General features: G+C 55.8%; 1 protein-coding gene across 3 annotated transcripts; it reads left to right on the forward strand.

The window, feature by feature from the left end:
* Positions 1-1,233: 1,233 nt before the first annotated feature.
* Positions 1,234-16,305, forward strand: EDA2R (ectodysplasin A2 receptor). 3 transcript variants are annotated; one of them, XM_075106518.1, is made up of 10 exons: positions 1,234-1,312; positions 6,198-6,297; positions 6,962-7,140; positions 7,957-8,042; positions 8,308-8,472; positions 8,999-9,145; positions 9,615-10,096; positions 10,687-10,735; positions 11,168-11,508; positions 15,895-16,305. In XM_075106518.1, the coding sequence occupies exons 2-9, from the start codon at positions 6,211-6,213 to the stop codon at positions 11,461-11,463; spliced, it is 1,491 nt and encodes a 496-aa protein (XP_074962619.1). In that variant the 5' UTR covers positions 1,234-1,312; positions 6,198-6,210; the 3' UTR covers positions 11,464-11,508; positions 15,895-16,305. The 3 variants fall into 3 exon arrangements, with proteins under 3 accessions (XP_074962619.1, XP_074962617.1, XP_074962618.1); XM_075106516.1 differs by lacking the exon at positions 1,234-1,312 and adding an exon at positions 4,852-4,930; XM_075106517.1 differs by lacking the exon at positions 1,234-1,312 and adding an exon at positions 4,852-4,930 and having other exon boundaries at positions 11,168-11,498.
* The last annotated feature ends 7,099 nt before the right edge of the window (positions 16,306-23,404 follow it).

Raw genomic sequence — 23,404 nt, forward strand, 5'->3', positions numbered from 1 at the left:
ATCCCCCTGCAGAACAGCTCCTGTTGAGCTTTTTTCCTGTGGAGGTTGCATCATTAACCTGGCTGAAGCACTGAGCTGTGAAAAATCAGATTTAGTGAGAAAACAGAGAGGAAGTTGATGGCTTAATTGAATTTCATATAAAATCCTTCCAGTTATTCCAATCTGGCAGTCTGGCTTCCATAGAAGCTGTTACACCATGATGGTGGGGAACTTGCAGACTTCTCAAAAGTCTCTCTCAAAGGAGAGAGATTGCTTGAATTTTGAAAAAAAAAGAGAGAGAAGTGGGGAGAATGGCCCAAAATACGCCACAGTTCAGGTACACATCCTCGTGCAACTACTGAGAGCTGCTGCCCAAGCCACCAAAATAAGCAGCACCAACTCTGCCTGCCCTCCATGTCCGAAAGCTTGGGAAGGCAGCGAGGTTTTGCAATGGGCCTGGCAGATCAAAACTAAGAGCTAACTAGTTTGGAGGCACACTGAACTGAAGAGAGAGTACCAAGATCAGTACTACTGGGAAATAAACTCCCTTCTGCACAAGGTTAGATTCCACATGGCCATTTTGTAAACACTGAGGTGGACTAACCCTTTTGCACAATAACCCTGGGATTCTTCCAGGATGACACCCCTGAACAGCCCCAACGATTCGAGCAATGAGTCATGCCAAATGTGCTGTTAGAAGTTTAATTCTGAGCGTGGGAGAAGCCCCTGGCCACGGTCATCCCGTGCCGCCCCAGCGCTTGCCTGCCCACGCACGCAGTACATGCGCACGGCGTGGCAAAGCCACAGTCAAAAATCAATGAAATTTCATCAGAATGGGTGAATGTTCCCGTTTATCACGTGTACTCGCTCCCACTCATGGGGAGGGGTGGCTGGGCAGGGGCTCTTCTGACCCCTGCAAGCCTGTAGCCGAGATGCCGAACAAATCCAGGTCTTGGGGAACAAGCTCCTCGCCTGGGGCTCTCGCTGCCCTCCCCGCCCCACAGACGCACTCCGCTGCCACCGGGGGCTGTCGAGCCCGCACGAACACGAATGGGCGGGGGTTTCCTCGTTGTCCACATGGCGGCCGGTTAACACCGGGGCTCCCGCGGCTCCCGGTGCTCGGCGGCGCGCCCAGGCGCCCCCGCAAGGACCGCTCGTTTGCATAGCCCCGCCCAGGGGGCGGCCCCCGCCAATGGGAGGCGGCGGGGTGGGGGGAGGGTGGGTCGGCGCTGCCCGGGGCGCGCAGTGCTTCGCTCCACGCGGGATCTCACGGCGTCGGTCCCGGTCCCGCACCGGTCCCGCACCGCCCCGTCCCGCCGGCGCCGGGACACAGGTAAACCGCGGGGTCGGCGTGTCCCGTCCCTGTCCTCCCCGCCCCCCCCCCCCCCCCGCGTCCCGCCGTCTCCCCGGCCCACCCGCGGCGGCGGTCCCCGACCCGCCCCGGTGCCGGTGTCACCGCCGGGCGGAGGCTGTTGCGGGGGTCGTGGGGACCGGCAGGGGCCGCGGCGGGTCCCGCGCCCGGGAGGACAGCGGCAGCGGTACTCACGGGCTGCAGCCGGCCCCGGCAGGCACCGGGTTGCGGGAGCCGGGGGGTGTGCGGGGCCGGGGATGTTCCGGCGGAGGATGCGGGGCCGGGGGCGCCCGGGCGGGGCGATGCGGGGCGCCGATGCCGCCGCGGGTCCGGGAGCCCCTCGCCGAGACGTGCCCGGGCACATCCCGGCGCGCTGCCCGCCTTCCCGCGGCCGGGCGGCGGGGGGCGCCGGCGGGGCCGGCCGCGCCGGGGCCGCGTCCCGCGTGGGTCGGGCAGCGGCCGGGCTTCACGCGTGGCGGGCCGTGGGAGGCGGCGGGCGAGCCAGGGCTTGCCGGGCCGCGCAGCACGGCAGGTGGGGACCCGCGGCCGGGCGGCCCCCGCGTGGGCGGCAGCCGCCACACGCATCGCGCACGCCGCGCCGCACCCGCGTCTCGCCGCCCGCCGCCAGCCTCGCTGGATGGTTTAAGTCACGAATAAGCCGTGGCCGGCCTCGGGTCCGCAGGCGTGACGCGCGGGGCGTGGGTCGCCCTTCCCCCCCACGCGGGATGCGCGGAGGCGGCGGCGGGAGCTCTGTAAGCGCGGGGGCGGCCACCGGGGCGCCGGCGTGGAAGGGTATATTCACCCCTCGAAAGGTGTCGGGAACTTCCGAGGGCACGTTTGGGTGGTTCGGGGTAAGCGCTGACGGCAAATTCTTTTACTCGTAGCAATAATTATTCAAATTATATGGTGCTTCTCTCAGTGTAATCTGTGCGAGTTTATTAATGATGGTGTTAAGAATTGACGGAAAAAACAGGCCTCCAAAGAGACTGAATTAGTGTTGCAAGCAAGACAGGGACAATCACCAAAAAGTAAGGTGTGGGGCAAAACCCAGGTAGAAACCCAAGGTTTTATAGAAGTTGATAGGAATTTTGGAAGTCTTAGCTGCGACATGCAATAAGGCATAGTGTTGATGCCCAAGGCGGACAGGCAGGACCTGACAAAAATCAGTAGTTATGGTCCCAAACTATAATTATTTATCAGTCCTCTCTGCCATGAATATAGGAACAGAGCCCAGGGTGCCCTGGGACTGAAGTCCTCCGCATACCGGAGGGATGTCGTGTTCCCCCAGGACCCTGGGCTCCATTCGCAGCCTGGCTCCTGCTCCGGGGGCACCCGCCACTCCCCATGGCCATGGCCCCGGGCGCAGCCCGTCCTCGGGGCAGGGGTAAACCTGTGGCGGGGTGGGTGCCTGGGGCGCTCTGCAAAGCTGAACGGGAACCGCGGCAAAGCCAGGTGTGATGCGCTGTGGGCTGTTTTCACCTACAGCAAACATACGTTCCCAGCCACTCCAAATTAAACAATTACTGGACAATCTTGTGAGTGGAGTTTCCAGATATATTGGAAAACCTGCTGATTTCCAAGCCACGTGGAAAGATTCAGCCTTTTTTCCCCTATTTTTGCTTCCCTGAGCAGTCCTTCGTCTAGAAGGCATCCTTCAGGGGATGCGGAGCCCCTCCCAGCACCGTTTGTAGTGCAGGGAGGCACAGAGAGATGCTGTCCGGACAAAACGAGTGCAGACTAACGAGCGGGGGCAGAGGAATGACTGAGCAAGAGACTGGGACTAGACACTGCCATGTGCAAGGCATGCAGTAATATTTTCCAGATAACATTTCATTTTTCCCCCCTCCTTTTCCCTCGCAGTTCTTATTTAGGATTTCAGCGCTCTAGTTTTGTGTTCCAATATATACAAGTACCTCACCGGAGCCGCGGTTGCTGCCTGGCTGTGCTAGTCTGTCGTGCAGCAGAGCAGAAGCCCCCCGTGACATCCTGCTGTCTCGCGCGGTGACGCAGGAGAGCCGCCGCTGCGTGCAGGTGCCCGAGGAGCCCCTGAAGGTCGGTGGGCACAAAACAAACTTAGAAATCGTTCAGATTCCCAGATAGCCTGATATTTTTTAAAAGAAAATGACTGAGCCGCAACTTGCACTGTAGCTTTGCTGAAATGCCTTTTATCTCATGCAGTGAAACTCATTCAGCAGCTCATGTTTTTGCTGCCTTGAGTGATAACGCAGCGGGGAGCACGCTCTGCTCGCCTTGCGCAGGCAAGTTGTCCCATTAGACAATAAAAGAGTCCTTTACCAAATTATGGTGTTTTTAAGTTAGAAGATTTCATGCATCTCAAAAGGATGGTAGTACATTTTGCTTCCCTCCAACTTATGAGTGCATTGATACTGTGTCATGTTTATGTTCCTCTTTGGCAAGTAAAATCTGTTGCTCTGGCAGTCGCCTTGAGATCCCCTGTAGTTTCCAAAGAGGTGGGAGGGTTTTGTTGTTTGTTTTTGCTTTTTACTTTTGGCTAATTAGGACCAGTTGTTTTAGTGGCTTATTAGACTATCAGAAATTGCTGCTTTACCAGGGCAGCGCTATGTGGTTTGGATGTATGCTCCACTTACAGATTAAATGTCTTGGTTCTGGTATGGTTAAAATAATAAGTGAAAAAATAAAAAAATCCCACAGCTTTGAATTTCACGCCAGAAATTCAACAAAGCGTTCATTCCATGTATCGTTAAATCGTGGCTTGAGAAATAGCAGGCCTGCTCTACGCTTAATAGTTTTGCTGGCACGGTTGCGGTGTGCTGCTTCCCCCACCATCCCGGAGCAATCCCGTCATGCTGGCAGACGTCCTTGTGCGTGGAGCTGCCCTGGCACAGGATTCCTTTTGCCTGTGTAACTTTCTGTATTTGGGAAACTAGTTTAAGCTGCGCCTCTTCTGGGGGAAGAGGCTGCGAGGGATGTACCCCAGCTGCCGACCCGTCTGAAGCGCAGAATAGTCCATAAATGTACGAGAGGAAGTGGTCACCTTGTGTTTGCGGGACCGTTTTGCCAAAAAGACTGCTGGTTTGGGTTTTTGGAGTGGTTTTTTTTCTTTTTCCCACCAGTACTTCTTTCTTGTATTACATCGGAGGTACTGGAGCTGAACCCCAGCGCTAAACCCTGTGCTGCTCCCTGGGCGCTGGCACCTAGCTCCCTCTTTGCCACCTTCTGAGATGGTGACAAATCTCCTTTATTTATTCGATAGTGTCAGTAACCTTTACGCTATTTATAGGCTGTGATCATGCCCCTCCCGAGATGTTTGCAAGATAAATTTAGCTCTCTTAGCTTCTCATCACCAATCCTTGCTGGCTTGCGCTGCCTTTCCTTGTAACAGCTAACAAGGCAGGGCCGTGTGCGGGAGCTGCGGCGAGGGGTGACTCACTTTCTATGCTCGTCCAGGGCAGACTTCATCTCGAATGAATCTCGGTCGTTCAGAGCCTGGGGAGCCTGTCCAAGTGTCCGCTTCCAAAAGGCAGCAGCAAGGGAGTGGTGGGGGATTAAGCAGAGGAGCGCAGAAAAAGCCTGTGGAGGAATGCTGCTGTGGGACGCTGTGTTCAGTGCCCGGGAACGGTATGGATGGGAGGGGTTGGGGGCTGTGGCGGGAGGGGCTGGGGGGTGCTCAGCCCTGCCATCCGCTCCCCGCTCTGCTGCTGGAGCCTTGCAGGGGACTCCTGGCCGAGCCTTCCCTCCTCCCGAGGCTGTGGAGCAGGACGGCTCTGGTTGAAGTGCCAGGTTTTCCCTGGGTGGTTCAGGCTGCTCAGGGAGGTGATCTACAAAAGAGCATTTTCAGGTGTTTCCTATTCCTGGTAGGTGTTCAGAAGTTAATGAGTTTTGTTCCCAAGGCTGGTTGACCACTATTTCTCGCCTGATTTGCTGCAGAAGGTTATGGGGAAAGCAAAACGAAGATTGGTCTAGTAGGGGTGGATTTTATTCTGTTTCTGGCATCACAGTCAGAACCCATCTAGAATACGCAGAAATGAACAGGCAGCCCCAAAACGCCAAAGAAGTTGCTGAGTTTTGTAGCTTTGGTCTGAGTTGCTTGTTCTTGGCGAGATGCCGGTCCCGTGTTCCCCTGTGAGACACCCTCGCTGAAGGTGCAAGGTGGCTCCACTGGGGCTGGGGAAATTCTGCCGTTAACTTCAGCTGAGCCATTAATTCACCTTGGGAAGGCTCTGGGTGGTGTTTTTGAGGGAGCTGGGTTCTTGTTCTGCTGGTCCTCTGAGATGTCTGCAAGCGAGCCCACACGGAGCCCAGTACAGGCGCGGAGCAAGAGCTTGGGCAGCCTGCACGGCTCCAGGGCGGCGCAGCGGGGCTGCAGCTGCGTGTCCTGTTCTGCCGGGACAGGGACGGCCACCGGCATTTGGCCGTGTCAGACCGACGCAGCTGCACTGGCTGGAGCTGGGCTGCTGGGTCCCGAAGGGGGACTTTGCTGGGGCTGAGCTCTCTACCGTGTCTGGGGTGCCCAGACCTGCAGGCAGGGCTGGCAAAGTCCACTGGCCTCCTGCGAATCAGTGGCCCGAGCAATCAGTGGGTTCGCCTTAATTCCAGTAGCGAAATTTAATTTGCTGCCTTGTGAAGTCTGCGATGTGGCAGCAGAACCAGACGGCTCGTGCCCAGCCTGGCTGGGAATCCCTTCCTGAGCTGCCGGAGCAGCCCACCCTGCCGTGGGAGCAGGCAGCCGCCGCCGCCTGCCACAGTGACATCCGTGATGCGAAAGGCGTGCAGACTGCCGTCCTGGCCAGAGCAGAAACTCCTGCCCAGAAAAGGGCACGCTGCTCATCTTAAAAGTGTCGGGGCTGGCTGTGACCCCTCTGCCTTCTCTTCCTCTCCTCCCCAGGCTCCTGGCCCCAATGGACTACCAAGAGAACAAGTACCTGGGCGAGCATGGGACACGCCCCCCCTGCAGAAGCTGCATGCCCGGGCAGGAGCTTTCCAAGGTAAATCGGGTGCTCTGTAAGGACCAGGAGTCATCTGGCACCGAGGCTTTTACAGTGCTCGGGAATCCTCTGCCGGACTTCCTTCAGAAGGATAATCTTAGGTCCCAGCATGTTGGGAAGAGCTGGGACTCGGTGGGAAGGGATGGTGAACAGTTTCCCTCACCTTGGATAGGGAGGGTGAGACGATGGAAGTAAGAGGTGGGAAGGGACTTCAGGTGGCTGCTTGGGGTGCCCTCTTTCCTCTTCGCTGATGAAAATCGAACTGCCCCCAGGTCCGTAGTGCCGGGTGAAGCCGCGCTGCCTGGCCAGGCCGCACGCTGGGTGGGTGCGAGCAGGACATAGCTGCAGGAGGGTCCGGCCCAGCCTTGGTGGTGGGATTGGCGCTTCCCGCCTGAGCACCTCCCGGGGCATGTTGCTGCCGGAGCTTTCCTCCTCCGCAAACACGGCCAGCGGGCCCAGCTGGGCAGCGAACGGCTTCCCCACACGTCTCCATCCGAGTTGCTCTGGTGGCATCTGCTCTCAGCCTGGCTCTGAGGACCCTTCCCATAAGCGGGAACCCCTCCACCCTTTGCCCCCGAAGAACGGATGCCGTTCCCCTCAGTACTGCTCTGGGACCTGAAGTGGCTCCTCACCGCAGCCGTACGCCCAACCTCGTGTCTTGCAGGACTGTGGCGACGATGGCGGGGGGGATGCGCAGTGCGTTGCCTGCCCTCCTAGGAAGTTTAAGGACAGCTGGGGGCATCACGGCTGCAAGCCCTGCCTGTCCTGCACCCTCATCAACCGCATCCAGAAGTCCAACTGCACAGCGACGACCAATGCGGTCTGTGGGGAATGCCTGCCGGGGTGAGTGGGGCTGGATCCTGGCTCGGGCGGAGCTGTGGGGGTCGCAGCTGGGAGCGTGCAGGGAGGGGATGGGCAGAGGGACCTTTATCTCAGGCTACCCAGAACATGGGATGTAGGAGATGCCTCTTTGAGGACACTGCTGATGACATGTAAATCAGACCCATCTGATGGCCCACTTGTAGCCCCCGATAGGAGAACCTGAAGGCTCCCGTGAATGAGCAGTGGAAGAAAACTCCTTGTGGGCCGGAGTTGTTCCTGTGGACACCAGGAAGCCCTGGAAGATGAGTGGCTGAGACCACTACGATTGGTTGTCCCCAAAGAGGAAGAGAGATGGTGCCTTGGGTGATTGGTTTAAGGAGTTGCTGAAATGAAGACTGCTGTGTACGACCAGCCTGCAAAATGCCCAAGGGGTGCAGACCACATGCTGGCAAGCAGTAGGACTTGGGACAGAGGAACGAGTCAGGGCTCTGGTTTATGAGCCTCTTCCCAGACGCAGTTGTAGGCTGGAGTGTTTCTGTGGCTTCGTGGAGCTATGTGGCACTATCGCCCGCTTTAGCCGACGCGGGGCAGGGGGGAGGCGGTTCAAGTGATGCCGCTCCTTGGCCAAAGTACCGAAAGACGTGAAGCAGTAGCTGCGGGTACGGCTTCAGCCAGCAACGGGGAGACCTGCTGCCCCGGGGGGTCCCAGCCTGCCGGGGCAGGAGCACGGTGGGGTTGGCTCTCCCCGGGCTGCAGCAGGGCGGACAAGCTGCCTGCCTCTCCAGAGCTGGGCTGGCGGGGGCCGTGCGCTGCTGAGACACTCTGCTCTGTTGGCAGGTTTTACCGCAAGGCGCGGATCGGCGGGCAGCTGGACTGGGAGTGCATCCCTTGCACGAAGCAGACGCCCTCCTCCGAGCCTCAGTGTACGTGCTGTCCCTCGCTGGCGGCGGGGGTGAGGTGCTCTGGGCTGGGGGGGTCGCAAGGACACGGCAGAGCAGATTCATGGCACACGCCAAGACGTGACTGCGTCAAAGGCACGCGCTCAGATGCGCACCGTCCTTTCGCTCACAGCGCAAGCCGCTGTCCCGCGACCTGCTGGAGGAGGCATGGTTGTTGCATGTGAAGAGGGAGGGGGTGGCCCAAGCCTTGGGGTTAGGCTCCAGCATTTTGTGGCTGGTGTGTTTGTAGGTCGATCCAGAACAAACCTGGTGAAGGTAGCTGTCCCAACCGTACCGCCGCAGGACACAGCCCTTCTTGCGCTGACCAGCAGTGCCCTGGTCATCATCGTACTGGTGCTCCTGGCGCTCTCCATCATCTATTGCAAGCGGTTTTGGAAGAGCCAGTGCCAGCGAGGTGAGTCGATGCCCGCAGTGCTTCTCTTCCTTCTCCCTTTGCTGTTCGTACGTGCCCATGGCTGCCTCCTCACTGTGTAGAGCGTCGTCCCTAGCATTGCTGCTCTTAAAGCATACAGTGACCCAAACGTTCCTCTGCTCATTCAGAATAAACACCTCATCCTGCTTTTTGTATCTGCAGGACCTCTCTTGTGCTTTGCCTGCTCAAAGACGCGGAGCAGCCCCCCTCCTCCTTAGTGCCATAATGAGTAGGAGGAGGATGCCGTTTCACAGTCAGAACTGGTGATCCTCTCTCCCTGGGGTTTCTCGGGGCAGGCTGAGGTTTTTTTGCGGGGCAGGACCATAGGACTGGTGAGGGAAGAGGGCAGTAGGTTCGGTGGCTGGGTTTGGGGCACGCTGGCATCCAGCAGCATGCCAGGGAGCTGCTGGCTCCCAGCTCCTCGCCGTCAGACATACCGCACGGCTGAGGACGTGCTGGGGAAGCCAGCCAAGCCTTCGCTCAGACTGGTTCTGCTCTGTCCTCCAAGTCTTCCTGAGGACTCAGAACTTCTCGGGCCAGCGAGCAATGTTCCCGACCACGGCGGTGCCCGGCAGATTCCTGTGTGAGGAGCAGACGTCTGGTCCCTGCTGCCTGGGTGTGAAGAACCTGAGCCCCTGCTACAGGCAGGCAGAAGGTACCTGCTCCTGCTGCCTTCCTCATCCCCTGGGGGGAGGGAGGGTGGTGCTGGGCCCCAGCTCGCATGGTCCTACAACCTACTGAGATGCCCTTAGGCATGAAGGACGGAGCTGGACGGTGCCCAAATCCCACCAACATGAAATTTGGGACCTCTCTTAAACGCTGAAGGACCTTGTACCAGAAATGCTTGTGCACAACCCCTGCAGCTCCTGATCCCCCCAGCCCACTCCTGCTCTCCCCGCCACTGAGGGAGGGATCGGCCCCACTCAGAACTTCGCAGAAAGGCACAGAAGTGGCTTTGCTCGGTGGTGGTGCTGGGGAGGACAGGGGTCTGGGCTCTGGCAGGGTGCTCCCAGCTCTGCCCGCAGGCCCGTGGCCGATGGGTGTCACAGCGGGGCTGGCAGACCCCTGGAAGGGGCCAGGGCAGATCCCAGGCTTTGCTGAGCTGTGCCTGTTTCTGGTTTCAGGCCCCGTGGAAGCGGTGCAGTTCATTTCAGACGGGGAAGCCGTGGGACTCCAGCTCCCCTCTCTCCAGCCAGAGATGGACTTGCTGCCAGTCGGCACTGCCTCCAAAGCCCAGCTGGGCAGGAGCTTCCTGGAAAGTCAGCCCCTCATCCGGGCCTCGGGCCACGGCAGCTGCCTGGCCGGGGTCCTGCCACCCTCTGACCTCAGGCAGGGCCAGCCAGGCACGGCGGAGGCCCTGGCCCCCTTCTCCTCCTGTGCCTCCGAGATGCAGCACAAGTGGCCGCATGCCCCGGTGGAGTGCACCGAGCTGGACCTCCAGAAGTTCTCCACCCAGGCAGAGTTTGTGGGTGGCGAGCGGCCAGAGGACACGGCGAGCCGGGCGGTGCAGAGGATGCCGGCAGAGAGCGGTGGCGCAGGGCGGGAGGGGGCCCAGCGCCTCCCCTCCACCTTCCCGAATCCCACCGCCCAAAGCAGGGAGCAGCCGGTAAGTTCCGCCGGACACCCGGGGCTCGGGCAGAGGGTACTGGGCTCGCTGGTGCGTCAGGGACATAGACTGAGGATCATTAATATCTGGGACTAACTGGTAATTACCAAAAATGGTTTGGCAGATGTCTGGTGATGTGTCACCCACCAGGCCATCAGCCATGTAGACGTGACCTGCTGGGGAGGTTTCAAACACCCAGAAGACCAGAGTCAGTTTATTGAATGTATGAGCATATCTTTAAATGACGTGCTCTTGAGTGGTTCTTGTCCTCTGGCTCCCTGGAAAGCTGACCTGGCAGCGGGGTGAGCTGGTTCCTCCTCCCTCTCTGGTGAGCTTGTAATGAACCTGGTGACTAACACCACTGAGGCTCAGAAAATGCCTGGCAGAGAGATGCATTTAACAGCTTAGCTCCAGGTGCCTGTTTATGGAAGTAGTTTGCTGGGAGGCCCTGGAGCATCCCGAGGAGGTCGGTGGCTCCATGGGATGGTAGTCCTGGAAGGAGAAGCGCCGTTCCTCTGAGCCTGACGGCCCTGGGAGCAGAGACAGGAGTTGAGTTCTCACCAGACTGCCACCAACCTTTGTCTTGTCAGGTGGATGAAGCCCAGAGCCTCGTGACACAGATCAGCAGCACGGCAAAGGGTAAGTGTCTTTCCAGCCTCATCTTTGTTCTCCAAGTATTGGGGTAGCAGAGAGAGGCAGATTCTTGGAAGGGAGCTCCTCCAGAAGCCCACCACAGCTACGTGGAGGTGCCGGTCATCTCAGGGACTTACCTGACTTTTGTGGCCTTTGGTGCTAGTTCACAGGGTAGATTTTCTGTGACGCTGCCTCCGTTGGTCTGTGGGTGGGTGGTGGATGGGTGCCCAGTTGTTAACAGTTACCAGCCTCCCTGGGACTGAGCCAGCTCCACGTTGCTGAGCTCTGAAAGCGATGCTGGAGGAGATACCTGCCCTGCCAGCGTGGCATTTCTCCTGCTCAGCAGGAACAGGGGCTGGAGTCTGGCTGCTCTGTTTATCCTTATCCTAGCTGGATAGGTTGGATTCTAACCCTGCTTTGCTGTGTTGCTGCCCCCAGGTCTCCTGGTAGCAGAGCTGCCCCATTCCCTGGTGCAATCACTTGCCTTCTTGTTGGACCCTTCCTTGAACGGTGTGAAGAACTTCAGCCACGTGGCACTGGAGCTGGGGGTTGCGCCCCAGTTTCTGGGAGGAATATCTGGATTTAAGCAGCTCATCGCTCACTTCACCTACTCGGGAGAGGCGGTCACCATCCCGCTGCTGGCCCAAGCTCTGCTGCGGCTCCAGCGGTTCGATGCCTTGCTCCTGCTGTGCGACCACTTCACGCTTAGCCCAGCTCAGGGCCGCCAGCGCTAGAGGACAGGGAAGGGACGGAGGAAGCTCCAAGCACTGTGTGTACTGGTATGGGAGAGGATCTGGTAGTCCTGTGGTCACATAATCTCTCTGGTGTACACGTGGGGAATACGTGGAGATGGTCTTTGCATCGCGGAACAGAAGGACGCGATGGGGAGCGTCCCTCCTCGGGGGAGGGCTGGGAGGCTGCAGCTGTGCCTCCTCCCAGCCTCCATGCGGGAGGGTTTGCTCAGGCCCCTCCGGAGGCCATTTTTCTCGGGCTGTGTTGACACCCCTGTCTGGCAGCGGAGTGCTGTCAGTCTCAGTGCTGCCCACGCCACGCTGTTCTCACTCTGCAGTGAGCCCTGTGCTACCCCCACTGCTGGCATGGGGTCCCTTGGCCAGGGCGCTCAGTCTCCATGGGCAGCCACCCACAGGAGTGTGGGCCCAGCCATCGCTTCCCTCCCATTCCAGCTTTCCCGTCCTTCGTGTGGCCTGTGCTCTGCTTTCCCGGGTGCCGGTTGCCACTTGCCCAGTTTACTTCTTGCTTGCTCCTCCCCCTTTGCACCAGAGACGGTCCTCAGCGGAGGACCTGGCCGTGGCTGCTGCACCAGGCTCCAGCCTTTGGTCTCCCTGTGCCACACCGGTGCCTTCCCCTCTCCACGTCCTTTTTGTGAAGCGGTGCAGTTTTCTTTGCAGGAGTCTCGGACCGGTCCCCGGCATGGGGTGACAAATCCCTGTTACAGCGCAGTGCTGTGGCCGCCGGCCTGGGGCGGGTGCTGGCTCGCTTCCCGGGCTCCCGCCGCGTGCCCCGGCACCGCTGACGCCTGCTGACCGCCAGCCTCCAGCGCCGGGGCTTTGCAAACCGTGCCGCGGTGACACAGGGCAGCAGGGGCAGGGCTGCTGCCCCCCGTGCCCCAGGGAGCAGCCGGCGCTCTGCCAGCGCCGGGCGGCAGCTGGAGGCTGCAGCCGGTTGACCACGGCTGGGTCGCAGTCGGTGGTGACGTCCCCGCGCCACTCACGGCAGCGCTGGCTTGTTTTAAAATAATATTTTTCCTTTTCTTTTTTTCCTGCCTAAAAATGGCCTAATTTTCTCACTTCTGGGAGCAGCTGCTAGCGAGGGGAGCACCCTTCTGCTTTTACTTTCTTCCTGGAGGATTTGTCAGAGCTTGCAATGGTCCCGCCTACGCCGGGTGCCCCTGATTTTGGGAGTTGTGCCCCGGGGCTGGTGGCTGCAGGCGTTCGGGCTGTGTTCTCCTGAACCTGCCCCCAGCCTCTGGAGCATTTCATGGGATTTTGTGGGCGGCCTGACAGACAGGGCTTAGGGGATGCAGCGGGTGCCGGTGCCGGAGCCGGGCGCTGCGCCTGGCCGCCTCTCTGCAGTCTGGCATGTCTGTCGGGGGCGAGTGCCTGCACATGGGGCGAGGTGGCGCGGGGGCGGCCAGGCATGCGGGGAGCTGCCCCAGCACGGCCGCCAGCTGGCGTGGGGCCAACGCAGCGGTGCCGGCGCCTGGCCGCGGATGCCGTTCCTGCTGAGGTCATGGGCAGAGCAGCCGGCGGCGGGTGCCGGCGACCCCCAGTTCCCCACGACCTGCGGTTCAACGCCAGGCACCTTTCGGTGGCATCTGTTAAGTGTCACCCCGGGTTGTCCCAGCCACCCCCGGTGGCAGCGGCCGGGCCGAGCCTGCAGCACTCGGTCTGGCGCTTCATTGCTTTGTTCCTCAGCGCCGGGGCTGGCTCTGGCAGCTGCTTTGTGCTTTCTCTCCTGTCGCCGGGGTCCTTGGCTGTGCTGGCGGCGCGGCCGTCGCCAGCAAGCGGCACTGTTACCCTGCTGCCCGCCCAGGCACCCGGTGGGCATCCCTAGCTCAGCTCACAAGTTTTGCCTTTTATCTGACCACAGTACTTGGAAAAAGCAGGCGACCTTCTGGGAAGGCAGCCCTTTCCTCAGACCTGCCCGCACACGGGTATTAATAGCTGCTGTTCTTTTTTCTGTTCCCCATTAAATGCTGTTAAGACTTGAACATGCTCAGGATATGGTTAGATAACGGGAGGCATGGGCAATTTCAGCTGGATGTGATGCTTTCTCTCCCCTGCTGTTCGTTTCTTCCAAAGTCAAGGTCATTTTATTGTTCTTCCTTCTGCCAGACCCAGAAGTATTAGACCTTGTACCCGTTTTAGGCCAGGGTTAGTCAGGCTCTCGTTACATGCTTTGTCTGTTACGGAGCAGTCAGGAAAAGCATTTCTAGAGCAAACGTGGCCTGGGGTCAGGGTTTTTTTATCTGAGGTTTTTCTGGGGCAGGGAGAGAGTGTTTGGATTAATCACATACAAAATGGAATAAATATTTAATCCCTCTGTGGACGCACTTAGTCCCTTCCAGCGGGAATTAAGATAAATTCTCCTACAGCATCTGAGTAAGAGGATTTGTGCAGCTCAACTCACCAGCTCCAGCTTTGAAGTGGGACCGTGGCTTGTCCTGCCTGTCCCTGTGTCCGTGTGTCACGGATGCCACCAGCGGGTGGTACCTCAGGGCGCCCAGAGCTGAGGTGGCCGGGCAGGACAGCAGAGCCATGGGCAGGAATGGCTGTTAAATTAAAAGCCATGAGCAACGAGGGCATCGTCACATGTGTGTGCCGCAGGTCCTTGCGTTTGTCCCTCTCGCGGGTGCCGAGCAGCTCTGCTGGTGTGCCAGTGGCGGGGCTCTGGACCCATTGGATGGATTATTTTTTAATTTTTTTTCCCTCCCTTTAAAGAAATCAACCCCATTCCCTTTGTAGTTTTTAAGGTAAACTATTATTTTTCAGGTGTTTGTCTGAGCAATATTATTCATGGTCAAAACTTAACCTCTGCCTTGCGGCTGAGGAGGTGGCATGTGGGGTGGGTGCGTGCTGTGCCATACACAACGCGTAGGGTGGGCTCGCGCCGTGCCGTACGCAGTGCGCAGGGTGGGCTTGTGCCTTGCCGCAGCTCCCCCGCCGGCACTACCCCTCGAGCCCCAGCGTGGGGCTGGCAGGAGCTGGCAGCGTCAGGCACGGGTGGTTCTAGCCACGTTTTAAGCGTGGTTTAACTGTTCTCTGTCCCACCCAGAGCCTCTTATGTGGTCTTGGTGCGAGTCGCCGTGGTTGGTGCTCTGGGGGGCTTGACCCTGCACGAGAGCGTTGCGGGACAGGTCTTTTTAGTGGTGGAGCACCCCACCAGCTCCCACCCAAGGGCTGCTCCCCACTCTCACCGGTGTCTGCGCCAGGCCCCCTCCTTCCAGTTGCAGTGACAAAATCAGCTGTTTACACATGGGCCAAAACTTCTACAGGTGGCCTTTGCCTCACCCCCCCCGGGGACCCCTTTGGCCAGACTGCTGTAAGCCCAGCTGAAGCCCAGGGTAGATGGGGAACCATGAGAGCCTGAAAAATGGGGCATAGCACTGCGGTTTGGACACCAGAAATGGCGGTGGTCCCTGGGAGGTGAATTTCTTTAGCTGGGAACCAATGGACTTGATACTTGACTTTTGCATTTTAATAGTATTTTCAGGACAATACATGGAATGTAGGGGAAGGAAATTCCCATGGCGCTGGATCTCGTGTTGCAGCGTCCGGAAGCTCTTCATGCCAAGCTGGCATGGCTCAAAAAGAGTGTAAAAAAATGAAATAATTCGGCACCTGTGCAAACTGTAGCTGGGGCTGAACAATGGAAATGCTCTTATGCAGCATATTCTTTTTTTGTTTTGTTTTTTTACAAGCAATTATTTCTGACACTACCTTTGCCTGGAAGTCTGATTTGCAGAGGAATTTATATGATTAGTTTAAGTCCAGCCCTGTTCTGGAAAGCTCTTAAGCACAGACTTAAAAATAGGCACATACTTAAATCCTATTAAAATGAACAAGCAATTGGTACATCCTTGGGTGCTTTTCTTGAACAGGGTGTTTATAAGAATTGTACCTTGAACATGCTCTTACACAAGCAGGCAATACTGAAGAAAACTTGGTTTTAATGAGCTGGGCACTCTTATCAGAAAAGTCTGCAAGTGTTAGGGGGAAATGCCCTATGTGTTTTGGATTACTTAATAACGCAGACTCTGGTGCTTTTTTTAAAAAAAATAATAATAAAAAAATAAATTTCTGTAGTCGTGGTTTACCTAGGGGGATACATGGTATTTTTTATGGTTGACATTATTTTTCTGTAAGGAAGGTTATGAATAGGTTATTTATATTTTTGTAAATTCTGTGTCATTACCATTGTAATTCTGGAGTAGAGTTGTTCCTGTTGTTTTTTGGGGTGATGTCTGTATTCAAATAAAGCAGTAGCTGAAGCTCCTGCCCTCTTTGTCAAACAAGGGGTGTGTGCATGCTCCACATTCCTCCTAGACCTGGTGCTCTCGAATGCCGTGTGTTTGTAGTTAAATAAATTTCGGGGTCGGAGGTGGTGCTGCTCGGTGAGTTCTGATTCCTCTCTCCTGCCCGCAGGTCCGTCCCTTGGGCAGGAGCGTACAGAGGAGCGCGACCCCCGGCTGCCTGCCTGCGGCACGGGGCGGACCCTTCCCCGTGGGGTGCCTGCCCCGACGGGGGCATCAGCCACTACATGTGGTGCAAGTTTAATCTCCCTCAGAAGGGTCAAATCCCAGGCAGGGTTCGTCGCGGCGACCTCATAAACGATGCCCAAGGAGCTCCCGTTCCTGAAGCTTCGCTGAGGAACAGTCATTCTTTAAGCACAGTAATTACAGTGCTCATTAAGTCTGTTCATGCCCTTACGCTTGGTCTGTTCTTTAAAATAATTATTCAGATCTTTTTAAATTCAATTATTCAAAATAATTGAATTTTCATTTCAAAAAATGAAGGACATGATTTTCTTTTCTAATTAAAGCTATTATTCTTGTCCAAACTCTCACAGGCTTTATACTACTGGTGTTGCTAAAGCTCGTTCCTGTTGTGAAATATACCCACGTGCGATGCTGTTGCGTGCAGTCCTGCATCGCTACCTGTGCCTCTACCGGTAAAGCAGTACGATAGCTAGGGGTAGAGAAGGCCCAGAAGAGCCAGTCCTTCATCAACGACTGCAAAACCATAGTACTGGTAGAGGTATTTGCATGCGTGGTTTCCAAAGAAGCCTTTTCCAGGGCGTTCCTTGGGTGCCTGGGGCCTCTGTTCTCACAGGTGTTCAAAAAACATGCAGACGTGGCGCTTCAGGGCATTGTTCAGGAGGCCCGGTGGTGTTGGGTTGACAGTTGGACTTGACGATCTTAGGGGTCTTTTCCAACCTTAATGATTCTCTTATTCTACTCTATGCCTTGCCTTACCTTCGAGTGACTCCTGGTTTTGGAGCTGTAGCCACCCAGGACTTTTCATCCTCAGCTGTCTGAGGACTGGACAGGCTGCAGTGAATAAGGTGTGGGTGTGTTTGGCCCTTCCTCAAGGCTCTGCTCTTCTGGAGACGTCCCTGGGGTGACCACTCCCATGCAAAGCAGACGGTTACACCCAAACCAGGAGCTTCCTGTGAACAAGAGGCTTACACCCCGCTCTGCTTTTTGCCTTAGAGCATTTGTGTTGTCTGGTCTTGCCTCATTTTCGGCCGATGCACAAGGAACGATGATAAACTATGTTCCCCTCAAAGTATCTCAGATTCCTGTTCTCAGCACTGTGATAAAAGCAGGCATCCGAGGAGCAGAGCTGGCAGGGGGAACATACTCTGTGCAAGGAGATAAGCGTGGGGTTGAAAACGAGCTCCTAGGTGGTCAGAGCAAGGCTGACTGGTACCTCTGCGGTTCCTGGTGCCTCATCGGGCACAGGTTGCAGAGGGGCTGGCAGCAAATCAAGATGCTGGGGTACACGCGGTTCTCACCTCAACTGCCTCCGGGAGGAACATCTCCAGCTGGGATGTAAAACTGATACAAAGGCATTCAAAGCACACGGGCCGACTGCTTGACAAGGCTCCAGTTCCAGAGGAGGATGCCAGTAAATGCCGTTTGGCCCACAGGAGGCATGTGCACTGGGCGTCCTCCTGAGCTGGTCTCTGGAGCGGGAATGCAGACGTGTGTCCTGCCTTTCACAGCAGCCACAGCTTGCAGCCAGCGATCCTGCCAAGCCAAATATTCCTGACCGATGGGTTCTTGCTTCGATGGGTTTTTGCTTTAAAGAACTCGGCTGAAACGTGTGGGGTGTTGAGATGCATTGCTTGCTTCCCCATACGAGGTAACTGCAGAGGTGGAGACCAATCTGTGTCCTCGTGTAGATCGGTAAACCCTGAGCAGACCTCATTCAAGACCTACTGAGGTGCTGCTGCAAGTCGAGCAGGGTCTTTGCATCTTCCCCACAGGGGCCTCGCTCCTCAGGGCACGTCCTTCTGCCCAGTGAGCACGGAGCCGCGAAGGGGAGCTGATAGGGAGGTCTTGGCCAGGCTGAAGGAGATGTGCCTGCTACTGGAATGTTCCAGGTGGGATCCCTGGAGGCTTAGCAGCCTACAGCAAGAGCCAGGCTAATTAACGAGCCCTGTATTAACAAGGACTGCATGATCTGTGAACAGTTGAGTCAGACAAGCTTTCCAAGGTTTTGCTCACATGCAGATCCTGGGTGCACAGAGCAAGTGCTTTTACAGTAAGACCTTTTTCCTGAAACCCTGTGTTGCTTGTCCATCTTTGGTCTGAGATGATCTGGACTGAAAACGAGATTGCATGAAAATACAGACCAAAAACCTGTACTTACAGGGAGGAGAGGGCAGGAAGAAGGACATGACCAGAGAAAGGCTGCTCTTTTCTCTGTAGAAAAGGCTCAGAAGAGAGAAGCGTGTGCTCCGCAGGGGAGTTTGGCTAAACTGCAAAGCGGGGGTGGAGCGAACAAATAGCAGAAACGATGAGGGGTGCTCAGTAACACCCTGGCAAATGCAGCTTTCCTGCCTTTGCACTTCATTTGCTTGCCTACCCTATAGAAAGCTATGATGTTTAAACACAGGCCAACAGGGTCTGAAGAAAAGGGAGCCGCCACAAGAGAGGCAGAAAACCCACTGGTGGGGAGTGGGGGCGAGCCCCGTGCAGCTTTAGCCTGGCACAGCTGCTTCATTAGCGCACAGAGGTGCCTGACTGCATGCAATTATGTGACAGTTAGAGGAATCCTTCACAAACCTTCAGAGTGTGTTTCAGGTGGGTGGAAAACTGTCAGACCAAATTGTTGTGTCCATTGAAGGTAACTTAAGCCGAGTCATTACCATCTCCTTACCCAGCATGAATAGTTTGGCAGAATTTAGGTAGGCAGCCGGGCACCAAGGTGCAACTGGACTTGGGGGCTCACCAGCAAGGAAATTATGTTCCTCCAAAGGTTTCCTTCAAACACCTGCAACAGGCTGTCCTCAGACCCAAGGGCAGGGCGGCCGTGGAGAAGAGGAAAGAGGGGAAGAAGGTGCTCCTGGCTCCCTCCGTGCTGGCACCGCGCAGACCCCAGTGCCAGCAGAGCCAGGGCCGTGCCCTGAGCATCCCCTGTGTCCCCAAGCACAGCAGCAGTGACAACCTGCTGCAGTGGCTTTTAGGTGGGGGGAGGCTGGTGGAAGTGGCAATGCACAGGAGGGTCCAGCCCCGCCCTCCAGCCTTGCTGTGTGTACCCATTGTGAGCAGGAAAGAGCAGAAACCCCATGGAAATGATGGCAGGGAGAGAAGGGGGTTCACGAGGGTGAAGTCAAGCAGAAAGCCAGTAATTAAATTTCAGCTCATTTTCATGTCAGGAGGGACAGGCCTGGGTGATGCTTAGCTCTCTCGTGCTCTGCTGCTGCTCCTCGCGTGGGAGTTACTCGTTCCTGTAGACATCGGTCGCACTTAGCGCTGTAATAAACCGCTTCTCCCGCTGGGCTCATCTTGCTCAGCCGTACAGCTCCGCGCTCTCCCTGACAGAGTAATTGTGGCACGGAACCTTTTAAATGTGCTCCGCGCCAGTTTCTTTGTGCTCCTGCCTCCTCTGCATAGGGGGGCTAGAGGACAGTTAGTTAAACTTCGTTTGCTAAAAATGAAGACTTAAGCCCATTAGAGAGAACTGAGTTTCCATCCCAAGTTTCTTTCCCTCTCCACTTTCCTCTCCTTCCCTACAGATGATTTTTTTATTGTTCTCTGATTTTCCCATTTTGTATTTTCCACGGGCTTTCCGTGCTAACAAACTCCACCGTGTGTGTGTTTGGGATGCCGGCGTTTCCGGCTGCTACGCATCACCTGCACGGTAAGTGCAAGGGTCACCCCATGGCTTTGCTGCCGGATGAAACCGCACCCAGGCCTGGGGGCTGTCTCTGCCATTAAATTCCCCCCAGATTTGAAGAAGGGACACCCCCCGCCCCAGCAGCCCACGCTGCCCCAGCTGTGCAGACGGAGGGTTGGGGAACTGGACGCAGTGTTTGGAGAATTAGGGGGACATTGATGACAGCAAACCCTCTTAACAGGAACCAAACTGGGAGCAACAATAACCACCATTAAAAAAAAAAAAAAAAGATTAAAAATGGGAACCTAATTCCTTTTATTGGCAGCAGAAGTTAATTTTTAAGGAAAAACATTGCAGCTCCAGTCAAAAAGCCTTGCTGATGAAAAACAAACACTTTTTGTCTTCAGGGACAGCCTGATGCCAATAATTATTACGATCTGTCAAAAATACATTATTATCCCAGTGAAATTCCTGTACTCCTTCCCTGAGTCCTGGTGGTAAATTAGATTTTTTTGAGACTGGCCAACCTATTTCTGTGTGGCAATTATTATGTTAACAGGAGCCAATAGACTGGATAATGGGCTGATTTTGGATTTGAAGGCAGCTGGATTGGGGAACAAGGTTTTAGCAAAAGAATGAAGTGTTTTTGCAACACATTCAATATGTCTTCAAACTCCCCCTCACATCCTCCTCTGAGCTGGTTCTGAGGAATAATTGGATTACAAATAAATACCCCAACAAATATAGTAACAATAGAGCCAATTTTCATAATTTCGTACCTCCTGCAGTTCATTTGAATCAATTAGGAGTGACGAGTGCACGGGTGTTCGCCCCGGCCGCTCCAGAAGCCGGACGAGTCAGAGAGGACCCCGCCTCGGGGCGGGGGGCTCGGTCCTGCGCCAGCCCTGGTGCTGCTCGGTGGGTGCCGCAGGATGTGGGCCACGCGGTGAGGACCCCTCCGTGGGCAGAGCTCTGCTGGGCGCAGGGCAGGCTGCGCGCTGCTCTCCTGGCCTCACTGAGGTCTCACCTGTCGTGTCCGAGAGGGTCCTGCCAAAGTCTGCGCCCCCCTGCCGCGGCACCGACGGAGATGCGCGCCTGTCCTGGGACACGTGCGCCACAGAATGGCTCTTGAAATGGCATCCGTATTGATATGTTAAATATAAATATCAGAAATATAAATAATAGAAATGAAATGTAATGGAGGAAAGGCTCGTATCCTCCACTTTGTATTGGGAGGGGGAGCACAGAACATATTAGCAATCCTTAAAACAACAAATAGGAAAATACTGCCGTTCTTCCCACCTTCACCCTCACTCTCTCCTTCCTTTGCAATGACTGGGGAAACACAAAGGCAAAACAAAAAATTTGAGGACTTGGCTTCAGTAGGAATAGGTAAATCAGTTCAGGCTTGGGCACTGAGGCTGTTCCTAGTCTGGTGCAAGCCGAGACCAGCTCAGGGGGGTGGCGGTGACTGCCTAGCCGAGCTGAGCAGCAGGGAGAGGCCAAGGGAGGTGGGATGCGGGACAGGCAAGTGAGGGTGGAAGCCTCGAGTGGCTGGTGGGCGACAAGGGGAGAAGCAGGAGTCGTCCCCAGGAGAGCTGTGAGCGCGTCACTTGCCGTACATGCCATCGCTCCAGACGGGGCTGGACACGAGCTGCCATGAGCGCTACTTTCCAGCAAAGAGCTCTGCTTTTCACAGCTATTAACTTGGCCTCGCGTAAGTAATGTCCACGGATTTTTGCCACGCTCTGTCTGCCTCAGACTAATCCTGGTTTTATTGGAAAACTCCAGATGAAAGAATTAAGCTTTTCCCAGGAATGAGGTTGGTGGAAAACATGTTTCATGCACACATGCACATACAGGATTTCATTCATCGTAGCTGGCCGTCATCTAGCTGGAAATGGCAGTGCCTATAGCGTAACGCACAGGCAGAAGAACACAAATTTTCACAGGCAGCCTTAACTTCCTGCGTTTTTACTGTTTGATTTTCCAACTCCCATGTTCCCTACAGCCACGTTTTAGAATGTTTTGGAGTAGAACATTTTGGTAAAACCCAGCATATAACTTCCTCGAGCACGTTGCTTTTGCTCGCAGGCCAAGGCAGATGCAGGCTCCGGGTTGATTCCCGGAGGTACCAGCAGCCTGTCCCAACAAACACGCAACCCGCAGCAACACTTGCAGGCATCCCCCCCTTCTTGCTCCGTCCTTGCTGGTACAAGGCACTGTGTCCACGCCTTGCCCCATCCCCACAGAGAGGAGCTCCAAGAAGTTCTCAGCATCTTTTACAAGCATTTGACCGACATGACCGTTTTAGTTTCCGGGCGCTTGGTGCCAAACGTGGCCCCACCATGCGGGAGCCAGCAAAGAGACGACAAAGCAAACACTGCAGTGCTACCTTTGCCTCTGCTGAAAGCAGCAAGGCTCCTCAGCTGCCTGCGCGGACGAACGGGCCTCTGTTCGGGTCCAGCTGCGTGCCCCGTGCACTCCTGTGAATGACACCTTAGTATAAAGCATCCTTCCCTCCGCCTTTCCTCCTCTTAGTTTCCTGGCTTTGTCCACAGCCTGTGTTTTATTTCCTATTCTATTAACTTGCTGCTATGCCAGTTTTATGAGACAATGAAAATAGAATCGGTATTCTTCACTTAACAAATATTATAGCTAGCCATGGTAAGTGCTCAAAGGAGCAAACATATAAAAGGTGGTAAAACAGAACTCTTTAAGTTTCTAAAGGAGCTTTAGTTTTTCCAAGAATGAGAATCGTGGAAAACTACATGATATTTGGGATTTCTGTGCTATTTCAAGCTTCTATAAAAAGGGATATTGGCTGAGCTGGTGTTGCAGTGTCCTCCCTTTTTTCTTATATTACTGCCCGTTTTCGCGCAGGTCTGCAAGCAATCAGCTGTGCCACGGGCCAGCCTTTTCCCGGGCACACCCGCAACCTCTCCCAAAGGCATGCCCTCCCGAAGGGCCTTTAAAGCCTGTGCTGGAGCTGAAGCGTCTGTCCTCTTCTTGAGCAAACTCTTCTGTCGTTCTCCGATAAGACCTAGTGGATGCGGTGATAAATAACCTTTCATGTGGCAAGAACGTGTGAGCCAGCTGGGTTTTAGAACGTTTGAGTTTGGAGGCAAAGAAAAGCGCGAATCAAAGCCAGTGCTTTTCTCCTGAGGTCACAAGGTTCCCTTTACTGTCCCTTGCAGGCTGTAGCAACCCCGCTGCTTTAAAACGTAAGGCTCACTTTGCAGGGCTTCACCGAGGACTAAAGTGACTATCTTAGCAGCTAATTCCCTGGGCAAAACCCCAGGAACCCACTGTTTCTGCGTGGCCCGCTGTGAAAGCGAGTTAAGCGCGGAAGCCTGACTCAGGGCAGCTTGGGGGCTCAGGCTGGGCGCGGGGCTCTGACCGGCCCAACAGCACCCGGAGGGGTCAGAGGGGTGTTCAGCCGGGGTGTGTGGATGGAGCTGAGGGACCGAGCATAGGAGTTGCCGCTGGAAGGTCTTGCACACCCAAGCCGGGTTTGTGACTAGCCCTCAGCGTGCTTTTTTTCCTCTCTTTTTCTTCTGTCCCTCCATTTCTCCATCCACACCGTAAATCACGCCATAAGTGAAATATAAATCGGCCCTTAAATTAGAATTGATGGCCCCAGAGCTAACCAGAAATGCAGGGCAATAAACTTCCTATTTGCAATGTACAGTTTAACAGTACAATCCTCCAGCTCCTCACTATGAGTGTTTCACAAGGGCACCAGAAAGCCGTTAGAAGTCACTCGTCCTGGCAATGGCTGGAAGGAGGAACGTGATGGTGCCTGCGG

The sequence above is a fragment of the Phalacrocorax aristotelis genome, chromosome 11, assembly GCF_949628215.1.
Source record: "Phalacrocorax aristotelis chromosome 11, bGulAri2.1, whole genome shotgun sequence".
NCBI classification, from domain to species: Eukaryota; Metazoa; Chordata; class Aves; order Suliformes; family Phalacrocoracidae; genus Phalacrocorax; species Phalacrocorax aristotelis.